Source organism: Silene latifolia, chromosome 6, assembly GCF_048544455.1.
Source record: "Silene latifolia isolate original U9 population chromosome 6, ASM4854445v1, whole genome shotgun sequence".
NCBI classification, from domain to species: domain Eukaryota; kingdom Viridiplantae; phylum Streptophyta; class Magnoliopsida; order Caryophyllales; family Caryophyllaceae; genus Silene; species Silene latifolia.
In genome coordinates this window covers 4,085,971-4,099,383 of record NC_133531.1, presented here as the reverse complement: position 1 = coordinate 4,099,383, position 13,413 = coordinate 4,085,971, and the positions used below count along the sequence as shown (strand labels likewise).

General features: G+C 45.8%; 2 protein-coding genes across 2 annotated transcripts; one reads left to right on the top strand and one right to left on the bottom strand.

The window, feature by feature from the left end:
* The first annotated feature begins 11,173 nt into the window (after nucleotides 1-11,173).
* On the top strand, nucleotides 11,174-12,424 carry LOC141586045 (putative glutathione S-transferase). Its single transcript, XM_074407150.1, has 2 exons — nucleotides 11,174-11,609; nucleotides 12,014-12,424. Exons 1-2 carry the CDS (start codon nucleotides 11,301-11,303, stop codon nucleotides 12,356-12,358), a joined length of 654 nt encoding a protein of 217 aa, XP_074263251.1. The 5' UTR covers nucleotides 11,174-11,300; the 3' UTR covers nucleotides 12,359-12,424.
* A 246-nt stretch (nucleotides 12,425-12,670) lies between these two features.
* On the bottom strand, nucleotides 12,671-13,370 carry LOC141586046 (uncharacterized). Its single transcript, XM_074407151.1, has one exon. It carries the CDS (start codon nucleotides 13,266-13,268, stop codon nucleotides 12,765-12,767), a length of 504 nt encoding a protein of 167 aa, XP_074263252.1. The 5' UTR covers nucleotides 13,269-13,370; the 3' UTR covers nucleotides 12,671-12,764.
* Nucleotides 13,371-13,413: the final 43 nt, after the last annotated feature.

The window sequence follows — 13,413 nt, the reverse complement described above, 5'->3', positions numbered from 1 at the left end:
CAATGAGATTCGGGGAAACCATAAAATTTGAATTGAGCGGAAGAAGGGTTCATTGCGACTTTTCACCACATTTTTCCGATAATTTTTTTAGTGTCTTAACCCGTGTGTGTTTCCCAAAACATATTATTATTGATTCTGATTGAGGATGATTATTTAATTTGGTATATATTTTCATAATAGCGTAGATCGTGCTTATTTTTATTAATAAGTCGTTTTATAATTTTATTACTTTTAATATCAATTTTACTTAAAATGGTAAAATTGTTCCTCACTCACTAAGTGAAATGTCATCTCTCAAAGTTATGCTAGTCAATTTTTTTAGTAATTGCACAATTTGTAGTTGATTTGTTAAAAACATACTCCCTTCATCCCGGTCAATGTAGTTCTTTGGTTTTGGCACAAAGAACAAGGAAAGATTTTTTTTTTTTTTGGTGTTGACCAGGAGTATCCCCTACCGACAGCTGGGGCAATCTCCTTCGGGGTACTGAAGGCAATTTAATGGGTTGACCCCTCCCAAGTTTGGCTTTTTCATTCGCAAGAATCAGGAATCGAACCCCTGACCACTTGTTTAAGAGATGAGAGCCCTTACCACTCACACCAACCAACTTTGGTAGAACAAGGAAAGATGAGAGGGTCAATTACTATGATAAGTGGAACAAATTAAGTGTGAATGATCAAACTGCCCATCAAATTCATTTTTAAAATAGAAAGAACAACAATTGACTGAGACAACCCAATATAAAAATGACAACAAATAACCGGGACAAATAGAGTATCATCAAATTTTATTATTTCATCTCATTCCATATATGTGTACCTAGTATTATTTCCTTCCTTTTTTATTTAATTTTATGCCTATTTAATACTACTAATGGGGGTTTAAAGTTTAAATCCACTCGATTTAGATAAGATTTAAAAATCAAGTTGAGGGGATAAATGGATTAATTAATTTCAACATTTGGTTGAGATATTTTGGAATAAAGATAGATACCCAATCAGCATATTCAAGGCTTTTAACATGTTTAACTTAACAATCTACTAAATTACGTGTTTGGTAAATGGCATATTGAAATAGTAAATTGAGCTCAAATCTACTGTTTTTCAATATGTTGCTCCCCCAGCATATTCACTTTAGTAGATTGTAAAATATGAATCTGTCTATAATATGCACATGTATACAACAATCTAGTAACATAAACCCGCTAATTACCAAACACTTCTATTAAATCTGTTAATTGTAACATACTCCCTCCTATTCTACATAAACTTCTCTCTTTCCCTTTTCATCTATTCACAATATCTTCCATATTTCCTTATTTAGTAAAGTTTTATACCCACCCCAACCCACAACAATACTTATTTTAATCAAGTTACCCCACAACAATACTTATTTTAATCACTTCACCCACAATAATACCCCACAATACCTTCCATCTCTCCAATTATCAACATCCACTACAATACTTTACCTTATTTTAATCCATCTCCTTAATTTTAATGCCCCCATAAATAGGGAGATTTATCTAGAATAAGAGGAAGTACTAGTCAAACATGCCAATCAAATCTGTCATTTATAATCAGCTTGACCAATCTGCTTCCACTAATTATAATCTAATGAGTACCAAATAGAGCCTAACACCTTGGATTCTTGGAATCATATACAGTACATACTTCTCCTCAGAGGTTTCACACTTCATTCATTTACTATTTTACTCTCTGTCCTGGTCAATAGTTACCATTTTTTATTTATAAATGTATCAGTCAATAGTTATTGATTGGGCATATTCTGCACCCGCTGACCAAGTCAACATATTGAGCAAGGTCAAAGATATCCACAAGCAGGTCAACGACTTAGACAGCCTAACCGACGCAGCTTGTCGGCCTGTCTCCTGTGCCTCGGCTAGGACAACTAACCAGCCGGGGCACATATCCGCGTACTCATATCCAAGACCCCTCGGCATGGAGTCAACAGGGCCCGCCGGCCTGCCATGGGTCCCTCGGCCGAGGGTAGATCAGTCTTTCCACCTACTAGCCACTTGGCCACTACGTGACAAAAGGTGAAAGTCTATAAATACTCCTCAACTCTCATTGAGGAAGGGATCCACAATTTAACCTAAGAATCACTATTCATCTGGTAATATCTTCCTTATCTCTCTACAATATATACTTCGCCAAGTAACAACAACTTATCTCTTAAGTTTACTGACTTGAGCGTCGGAGTGAGTTCGCTCGGTCCAAAGCCGAGCCCTCAATTTGTTCATTGTTTCAGGAGACCGAGAGGAGGATTCAACTAAGGACGTCATTCTACAAGCACGGGTGGTAACAAATAACTGCTCTGGAATTACACCCGGAACAATTGGCGCCGTCTGTGCGAAAAGATACTAGAAGCTAGTCACATTCATTCCCAAACAAAAAAAAAACACAAACAAAAACCCACCCAAAAAGCTAAGAAGATGTCGAAACAACCAGAGAAGGTGCTGGTGGAAAATGAATTCTACCAAGATGACACATTCCACAACTCAGAAATCGGGCAGTCCCCCACCGGCCGTATCACTGATACGACGAACGGGATGCCAAAGGAACAAGATACACCGCTGCCCGCCGACCAGGTCACCATCATGGGACATGTGGTTAATGCAGCAAAACTGAAGCTACTCCTGGACTTAATTAGTAGTACGCCGGCTCACACTGTCACACCGACAAGAGCGGCGGAACCCGTCCAGGAGACCAGGGCCTAGAATGTGACTCCAAGAGACTTGAACGGAGCACCTGGAGGAAGCTCCCCGTCAAGACGCCGGGAGCCCAGAGTGCTAGTGGTAGACCTGAGTCCTTCCCGCACTCGCGGGAGGACGGTGTCGCCGCAGCACCAACGAGGCCTGCCCCAGAGAAGTGAAAGAAGCCCGACTCACCAGAGTCGGAGAAGAAGCCCTTCCCGCCACGGGGAGAGGAGCCGGACCAAGGATATGAGGAGCCGATCGCCGCGTGTCATTCGACACGTGGTCAGACAGCCCCTCGATGCCTACGTTCTAGAGGTCCCGGTGCCGACTAAGCTAAAGTTGCCACCCATATCATACAAAGGAGAAGGCGACCCAACCGACCACGCCGAGGCTTTCGAGTCTCACATGTCGGTGTGGGAGCAACCTGATGAGGTTTGGTGCCGAGTCTTCCCTACGACTCTGCAGGGGATGGCACAAAGTTGGTACAAGGGGCTACCCGATGGGTCGATATACTGTTATGCCGACCTAAGGGACACATTCCTAGCCCAGTATTCTTGCAATAAGAGGAGGGCCGTCGAGACATCGGACCTCCTGACTATCAGACAGGAGGGAGGCGAGTCTCTCCGGAGTTATGTGAAGAGGTTCGACGCCAAGGTTCGGCAGATTCGTGGTGAGCCGAACAATGAATCGGCGGCCTTCGATCGATGAAAGACCTCCCAAGAGGAGACTTAAAAAACGAGCTCATCAAGTGCGGCGGCCTAAACTTAGACTCCGCCGGGAAGATGGCCGACCAAGCCATAAAGGTGGAGGACTATCACAAAACCAGGTTGGCCCCCAGCGAGGCCGGCACTCGAGAGAAAGAGCCGCCGGAGGACAACCCGACGAAGGACGCCGTGACAATAATAGATCACGGTCTGACAGATCTGCTAGGAAGCAGAACTCGGCGGGCGCCGGGGGGAGTTCAGGACCGTACTACCAGAAACGGTTCAATGGCCACACCCCCCTGGTCGTATCTGCCGCCGAGGTCTTCGCCCTGAGCAAGAACGAGGCCTAGAAGTGGGAAAGGCCCCCAGGCCGAAGGGGGACGGTGAAACGAGCGATCTTGTGAGTACCACGGCCACACCGGTCACCTTATCGACAACTCCGCATCGAAGAATGCCATTGAAGAGCTGATCCGGAAGGGGAGCCTCGGCAAGTATGTTGCCAAAGGCCAAAAGACTGAGGCCGGCGGTTCAAATAAGAAATCCGTCCTTGAACGGATAGGAGTGATCCATGTTGTCATCGGGGGCAACGAGAACGGTGGGTCCGCTCATGGGCACAAACGGCACCTGAACGAGCTGTATCAGGCCATCAACTTTGTGCCCAAAACAGCGATCCCCGCTTCCAACGTCCCCGATATGACTATTGGGAAGAAGGACTACGAGGGAGTCATCGCCCCTCACAGCGACCCACTTGTAGTCCACTTGGACATATCCAACCACCTGGTCAAGAGGTGCCTGATTGACACGGGCGCCTACACGAACATCATGTTCAGGGAGTACTTTCTCAACCTCGGTCTGAAGGTTGAAGACTTGAGCCCCTGCACCAATCCGTTGTACAGCTTTTTTAAAGGGCTACTGGTACCCCCAGGGGTTGATCAGATTGCCAGTGATGTTCGGCGAGGGAGATGCGGCTAAGAATGTCCTAGCTGAGTTCGTGGTCATCGACGGCTCGTCCGCCTACAACGTTCTCATAGGCCGAGTCACTCTGAGCGAGGCCGACGCAGTGATGTCCATCCGGGCCCTGACACTGATGTATGTCTCGGACCGGGGGGAAGCGCATAAGCTCGTCTCCAAGGACGAGAAGGACGAGATGGTCAACATCCAGGTATCTGCCAGAGGGTGCAATATGCAATCCCTCAAAGTGGCAAAGAAGTCAGAGAAAGGGAAAAGCCCATCCTTACAACAGGAGGGCGACCTCATGGATGCAACTGACGGCTAACTGGGAAGGTCCCTACAAGGTGGTTGAAGAAATGAGGCCGGGTACATACCGGCCGACAGACATGGAGGGTGTGCCTTTGATGAGCCATTGGAACACTGACAATCTCGGGAAATACTTTGTATAGCGGCGGAGGTGCCCAAAACAACTGTGGGCACCCCGACGCATGTTTATATCTAATGAAGAATCATCCAAGTTTTCCATCAAAGTGTTCATTTTCCTCCCCATAGTCACTATCAAGAAATAGACGCCACGGCAGTCACCCCAAGAAGTAGACGCCACAGCAGTCACCCCAAGAGGTAGACGCCACGGCAGTCACTCCAAGAGGTAGACGTCACGGCAGTCACCCCAAGAAGTAGACGCCACGGCAGTCACCCCAAGAGGTAGATGCCACGGCAGTCACTCCAAGAGGTAGACGCCACGGCAGTCACTATCAAGATATAGACGTCACGGCAGTCACCCCAAGAAGTAGACGCCACGACAGTCACCCCAAGAGGTAGACGCCACGACAGTCACTCCAAGAGGTAGACGCCACGGCAGTCACTATCAAGAAGAAGACGCCACGGCAGTCACCCCAAGAAGTAGACGCCACGGCAGTCACCCCAAGAGGTAGACGCCACGGCAGTCACTATCGTAGCGACGTCACGGCGAATCACTACCGGCGCGATTGATACTCGCGAAAGCGATCAACATGCCTTAAAACGTTAAACACAAATGAGATACGCACTTAAATCGCGCTCGGCCAGGCCGGGAAGAAACAAAAGAAGCGCTCAATTAATAACGTAAGAAGACAACTCAGACGAAGACAAGAAAAGACCTCGGCCAAGCCAGAGGCAAAATAAGCAAACTCTTATTAAAAATGATAACAGGTTATAAGTGAGGAGAATACAGACGACGACCGTCCCCATAGGGATAAGCCAAAACACAACCTACCAAAGTTGTACAAAATACAAGGAAAAGAAAAGCAAAAGGTTACGGACATATCATTTGAAGCGCCAAAAGATGGCGGGAGGAAATGCTTAATAATTGGCTCCCGAGCAGTGAAGCTATCCGAGACGCCGGTGAGCCTGGTGACGACCGCCCGTCTCCCTACGCTGCCTGTTCTTTTTGCCATCGCGCGTTAGCGATCATCTTTGATGAGTGACCCGAAGCTGTCTTGGCGGCCTCGGCTTGGCTGACCTCGGCCTCGGCTTTCTTGGCGGCCTCGGCCTCGGCGACCTCTGCTTTGCCTTCATCCTCTCGGCTTCCTCCTTGGCCGCCTTAGTCTTCTCGAAGGGTCGCCTTCTCTGCGGCCACCTCTTCCTCCTTCTTCACCCTTACCTCCTCCTTGGCCTTCTCCTTCGCGGCTTTCTCCTTAGCTTCGAGCTTGTCATCAAACAACTCGTCAAATTTGTCCCACGGAAAGGAGCCATCAAGAGGGAAGAGCTCCCAATCACTTCCCTGGCGGCTTCTTCGGCCGGTCCGGTATTGGGCGCACATGTTAGGGAGGATAACGGTTTGGAGCGTCTCAATGTCCTCCTCCCTTTGGGTGATGATAGCATCCTTGTTCCGAACCACCTTCCCCGGGCTGAAACATGCCCCTCCATTCGTCCCTCTGCGTACGGTAAAGGTCGGCGTGCTTCGAACGAGGTCACGCCCCTCCGCAGACTTAGCGGCTTCGGCCGCCGCGACCTCGGCCTTGGCTCTCTCGGAAGGACCTCCTTTTCAGCGTCCTCCCGAGTTTTCTCTCTCGGCACGGATCGCCTCCTCGGCCTCGGCCTTGGCCTCTCGGCTTCCTTGTTCGCAGCGTCGAGTTCGATCTGAGCCGCTCGAGGCGTGGGGCGGCTTCGAAGAATGGCCTTCTCTTGCTCCACAATAAGAGCACCGGCCGTATCGACCCACTTCGCCCGATGAACTTGGTCAAACTTAGGCCCTCCGACTTAATCTGGAGGGGGTAGGCTTCGGGAAGGAGGTGACAACGGTGGCATCTTGACCACTTGCTGCGCGAGCTTTTCTTCTCGACACGCCGTTCAATAGTGTGACCGGTGAGACGGCGGCGGTTGATCTACAAAAATTCAATTAAAGCATCCGTGTCAACATACATGGACATACCGGAGAGCTTGTCATCGAGAACGCCTAATGAACCTGAGCTAAGTCGAGCCACGGATAGATCCGTACCATGCTTGGCCTTCTTGGTCGGAGGACGCATTTCCTTGCCGCAGACGATGTCGGCGGCGGTGCAGAAGCATTAGCGGCGAGAATGGCTCCTTCCTCTTACGGACAAGGGGAGATCTCTCCTCATCGGAGTCCCCCCATTGGTAATGTCAACGATCACCACCATCTCCTTCGACCGAAGGGATGGGAGGTGGAATCGATGTCGGCGCCGTCGCCGCCGAAGACTTTGTTTTCCGCGTTCGGCGCGGCATGTTACTAGCAACCTTAGCCTGGGCCGCCTCCACATTCAAGCCTTTGTTCTTGATCCATGAGATCATTCGGCGACGTTCTGCGATCACGGGCTAGAGCCTTAGGATGCAAATCAACAACGGTCTTATCCTTGTGCAGCCCCATTCTCCTGAGGATATCCTCGACAGTCCGGTCCAAAGTGGTCTCGAAAGGAAACAAAGCAAGAGTTAAGAAGAAATAAATCAAAGTTCAAGAAACAGAAACATTGAGAAGCGAGAGATGGGCCTCACACCGACCCCACTCAACCTGTGCTAGGGCCGGTATGAGGCCGACATGGCAGAGCGGCTCATCCGAAGAATGATCGGCGTCGGGGAATCCATCTTTTGGCACCCCACTCTTGTCCGCCTCAAAAGCCTCATCGCCGACTTCTCATCCGCATTAAGAGGGACCTTCTTGGCGTCCATCTTAAGTTTACTCCGAGTGACCCATTTGTCATGCTCCGCCTTAGTCTCGCACCGCAAATTAACTTGTCTTTGGAAGGATCGGGCGCGGATAGTCATCCGGAACCTCAACATACACCCACCGATCTTTCCGGTCCTTGCACGAGGAAAGCTTATCAACGAGACGTAACCGGCTCCATTTGCACTGTTGTACCATCCGACGCGCCAGAAATGACGGCCGAAGGTGGTGAAGCCGACGGAATAAATTAACCGTTGGGATTTCCCCCTTGAAGAGACAGAGCCAGACAAAGCCGACTATGGTTCTAATAGCCAACGGGTGCAGTTGGGCCACGGCGACGTTCATGGCTCTAATGATGGCCATAACGTAATCATTCAAATGAAACCGAGCCGTACTCCAGTCTGCCGGATGTATACGCCGATGCAACCCGGTGGAGGGCAACAGACGGCCTGACCCTCCTCGGGGATAACAATTTTGTATCCCCTGCCGAAGTAGAAATGGCCCTCGAAAAATGTTTCGCGGAACAAGGGCGAACTTATGGGTCCAGGCACGGTCGGGCGGACCTTACAAGGTTCGTCGTGATCCATGATGTACTGCCTCCCCTCATTAGGACGAGCTCTTTCAGCATCATCATCGTCATCATCAACATCATCATCCTCCCAACCCTTCAAAGCTTTTGGATCAACTTCAGGAGAAGGAGACCTAGGGCCCCCAGACCTTATCGGGATGGCGTCTAGTATCTCCTCCTCATCAAGACGCGACGGGGAACCCGCCGGCGCACGGTTACTAGGTCCGGCATCAGCAGAAGACATGGTAGCAACAATCACTTAACAAAATAAAAGAGAAATTTGTTTGTTTACCTTGAAGAAAAGCACTAGCCGAAGTAACGACTCTGAAGATTAGAAGAGAAAGAAGCCCTTGAAAGTTTAGAGAGAAGAAAATTTTAGAGAAAATGAAATTGGTGGCCAATTTCAGGGACTAACCGCCTATTTATAGGGAAAGCCCATGAAGAAGGACCAATCGGGGGCACGACCCGTGAAACGTCGACCAATCAGCGAACAGACACGTGTCAGACATGCAACCACGGAATGTCAATCGTTGCAACAGTTGAACGTCAATTAAGGCAACAGTGACCAAGCGTCTTCAACACGCCCCTACATATCTCTGCCTAATCATCTTCCTCGACAAATTCCTAAAGTATATGTTCTCCGCCGGCAATATGATCAACCAAGCTAGGTAGCACCGGCCGGGGGCAATCAAAAACAACCGGCACTCTCAACCCTGGTCTCGGCCAGCGTCACTTTCTTTTCCACATCGGATGCCCTTTACACATCCATGTGGAGGGGGATAATGGTACGGCCTAAGCAGAACCAAGCCGAGGTAGAAGAAGCCAAGGCGAAAAAATTTTTTCTTACGCAGAATATACGCTCAACACACATCGGAGCCCATACCACGGCACGGACTACGCCGGGGCAAATTGATGGGGCATATTTCGCACCCGCCGACCAAGTCAACATATTGAGCAAGGTCAAAGATATCCACAAGCAAAGTCAACGACTTAGGCCCTAACCGACGCAGCTTGTTGTCGGCTTGTCTCCTGTGCCTCGGCTAGACAACTAACCAACCCGGGGCACATATCCGCGTACTCATATCCAAGACCCCTCGGCATGGAGTCAACAGGGCCCGCCGGCCTGCCATGGGTCCCTCGGCCGAGGGTAGATCAGTCTTTCCACCTGCTAGCCACTTGGCCACTACGTGACAAAAGGTGAAAGTCTATAAATACTCCTCAACTCTCATTGAGGAAGGGATCCACAATTTAACCTAAGAATCACTATTCATCTGGTAATATCTTCCTTATCTCTCTACAATATATACTTCGCCAAGTAACAACAACTTATCTCTTAAGTTTACTGACTTGAGCGTCGGAGTGAGTTCGCTCGGTCCAAAGCCGAGCCCTCAATTTGTTCATTGTTTCAGGAGACCGAGAGGAGGATTCAACTAAGGACGTCATTCTACAAGCACGGGTGGTAACAAATAACTGCTCTGGAATTACACCCGGAACAGTTATCATTTATCTTTATAGTAAAATTTACCTTACAAGTGCCCATTTGCAAGTCAGAGATTTGTGGTCTATTATTATTATTATTATTATTATTATTATTATCTCACACTTAATTTTTGTGCCGAATTCAATTGATAACTATTGAGTGGGACGGAGGGAGTACTATGTAATGATAATATTAAAATGAGACTCTAAGTCTGTACCTTCATGGTATAACATTCAATTTCATTCAATTCCGACATTTTAAACCAAACGACTCATAACTTTATTTTCCATAAATTCAACTAAGAGATGATTAATATATGTTGTAATTCAATTTTATAAAGCGGTGGGGAATATGAACAGTTCAATTTCTAAAAGTATTTGAATAATCAATGGACTTGGGCTTGGGCGAGGGAGATTTGGGTCGGGCGGGTCTCATCCGTTTACACCGGGATCAAGTTGGTCTTGATTGGTCATATTGGGTCGCGTTAAGAACTGTTTGGGGATGGATCAATAGAAATTCACACTTTAATTAAATTCTAGATTTCCAATTGCCAACAACGAACCGTTTCACCCTCATTACATAAAATTTTTAACCATTTTCATGATCCCTTACAATTTGTAAGGTAGAGTAGTGCTATATTATTATCACAAATTATTAGATAAGGCCGAAATTTTGCAACTATCTACTCTCTTCGTCTCATTCATTCTTTTGAATTCGGCACAAAGACCAATAAAGTGCTAGAGAAAACATTTTTAATAACAATGTTGGACCACAAATCCCAATCACTTACATATGGACACTTACAAAGTTTAAACAGTCGTGCAAAAACTCCAATTAACAAATGATAACTATTAATCCGGATAACGAGAATTTTTTTTTTTTTTTTTGACAGTGAGATAACGAGAATATAAAACTCCGCTTAAGTTTAAATAGTCGTGCAAAAAATCGGTTACCGTTCATATACCCGACTACATAATGAGAGACGCATAGCAACTGGCGGATGACACTCTTGAAGAGAAAAAGAAAATAAAAAAAAATTCACGTCAATTTTGTACAGCCTAGAATTTTTGTCAAGATTCAGACTGTCGGTGGTCCGTGGACTTCATGAGCTATGCAACTACGCAAATTCTTAGTTTAGAATTTAGATAATATTATCCATCTTAAGCAGGAGCGGACCCAAGATTTAATGTATGGGATAGCAAAAAAAAAAGTACTCTATATATGCATGCAAAGGGATTCGAACCCGGGGCAATTGATGAAAAACCAAAACCTTTACCATTGAACCAGAAGATGTTTATTGTACATTTAATGGAATATTATCTACTTATCTACTATTCAACAATAATTGGGGTAACAAAAATCCGTCTTGTAAACTATTTTTTTTTTGCGTTTGGGGTAGCGGACGCCACCCCTTGCTACTAGGTGGGTCCGCCCCTGATCTTAAGTTAAAATAGGTCAAGTAAACTGTATATAAAACAAATATATATAATGTCCTATTTTATACAAGTGATATATAGTGTCCCATTTTACACTTAAAACGGATAGACTTGCCGAGTAACTTAAATTTGACTTGGATGATCAAAGAAAAACATAATTTTAATACACAATTATTCAACTATGGCGTTCTAGTTTCTAAATATATAACCATACACTCTTCCAAAACATAAAAACCAATCTCAAAAACAAAAAAAATACAACAAAAAAATCATCAAATAAAATGGGAGAAGTGAAAGTGCATAGAATGTGGAGAAGTCCATTTAGTTGGAGAGTAGAATTAGCTTTGAAACTTAAGGGTATTGATTTTGAAATTATTGATGAAGATTTGAAGAATAAGAGCGACTTATTGATCAAATACAACCCGGTCCATAAGAAGGTCCCTGTCCTTGTCCATGACGGTAAACCCGTTGTCGAGTCGTTGGTGATCTTGGAATATATCGATGAGACTTGGAAGGAAAACTCGCTCTTGCCTACTGACCCTTATGAGCGAGCTCAGGCTCGGTTTTGGGCTAGTTTTATTGATGATAAGGTAACTTATATTTCGTAAATTTGATTAATCGAGTTATTGTCATTTCTTAATTTATTTATTTCTTAGTAGCATTTCATGCTGTAGATGCTAGAACTAACTTTTTCCTTCGTGCATGAGTTTAAACACTGTCGTATTATCAGGTCTCGAACCCGAGATCTTTGTTTAAGTTAAGAACAATCTCGTACCAATTAATCTAAGTGTTCATGATTAATTATTGAACTAATTTAAAGTTATCCCTTACAATCAGGAACATTATAAATGAGCTCAGTAACTTTATAAAGATGCGTAGTCTTTACTACGCTTCCATTTCATTTTTATATTATTACTATATTCCTTAAATTGACTATTTTTTTGTCAATATGGAATTTTCGATAACTCATACATGTGTCGATTTTCATTTACAGATCTTTCCAGCTGCGAGAAAGGCGATAATGAGTCGAGGAGAGGATGTCGAAAAGGCCCAAGAAGAGTTCGACTCAGCGCTCAAGATATTCGAGAAGGAAATAGAGGGAAAAGGATTATTTGGTGGAAGTAAAATTGGATATCTAGACATAGCTGCCTTATTAGTATGTTTCTGGATTCCGGTTTTTCAAGAGGCTGTTGGGAAAGACGTTCTTACAAGAGAGAAATTTCCGACATTCTACGCTTGGAGCGATGGGCTCTTAGGCCACCCGTTTATGAAAGAAAACCTCCCTAATAGGGAGGAGTTTGTGGCCTCTTATCGCGCCCGCTTTGCGCCTTCTACTTAGAATTTTGGTCATATTTTGTTTTTTCTCGTAAAACAAAAATAAATGCGGTTTTTTTAGTTTTATTGCTGATATAATCCGTGACTTAATTTTCACATGTCTCTCTAAAAATAATACTTTCGCGAGTCTAGCTCAGTAAAACAGTGTACACTCGATGTAACATTACTCTATACTCACTCGTACAATCGTACATACAAGTATACAACCGTCTTAAACAAGAATCGCTAGTCTGCTAACAAAGAGTGAACAAAATTGTTGATTACTTGATTATGGGATGTCCAACAAGTACAAGAATTTACAAGTTCTCCGAAGTGCTCGAAATTCTGAGCACACTTCTAACTATAAGACGGTCTTATACGAGTTCTTGTAGCCGGGACCAGCCGTAAAATTCAATGTCGAATTAAACCGGTTACGCATGAAATTGATAAACAAGGTCCAAATTCCGCAACCTAGTTTCAACCGGATCAAACTCCGCTACCGGAACCCTAACACTCTCCCTCTCCTCAAAACCCTGCCTCTCCGCCATCGCCGCCGCCACAGGAGAAAGCGGTCGTTTCGGCCGCTTATTCTGAATATATAGAAACTCTCTCATCTTCTCCTCCACCTTTTCCATCGTCGAATCCTTCGAACTCATTTCCTCCTCCTCGCCGCCTCCACCACCGCCGCCGTCGTCGGCGATCATCATCGGCTCATCTCCACCATTTTCGCCGCCGCCGTCGTCGGAATTGTGGACGGAGATGAAGGAGGATAAGGAGGCGACGGCGGAGTTGAGGGCGGAGAATATAATACGGCGGTGATCGGCGTCGGAGGTTGTCGGAAGTTGTTTTGCCATGTGAGAAGCTTGTTCAAGTGATTGTATTAGCTCGGTTAAGTGCTGCAATGGCGGCGGAGCTTCTGTGATCATGTTCTCCATTTTTGTTCTCTCTCTAACAAATTGAGTTGGAGATTAATTTAGGTTTTCGTCGTTTTGAATGAGTTTGATGTCGTTTTGAAGTTTGGGTTGCGAGTTTAAGTTGAGGAGGATAGAAGAGTTTTCATATGGTGTTTTTCTCTTGTTC

Excerpts from the sequence above, each read along its gene's own strand:
- LOC141586045 (XM_074407150.1), top strand. The coding sequence starts at position 11,301 with ATGGGAGAAGTGAAAGTGCATAGAATGTGGAGAAGTCCATTTAGTTGG. Across the intron at positions 11,610-12,013 it reads CTAGTTTTATTGATGATAAG|ATCTTTCCAGCTGCGAGAAA; the intron begins GTAACTTATATT and ends TTTCATTTACAG.
- LOC141586046 (XM_074407151.1), bottom strand. The coding sequence starts at position 13,268 with ATGGAGAACATGATCACAGAAGCTCCGCCGCCATTGCAGCACTTAACC.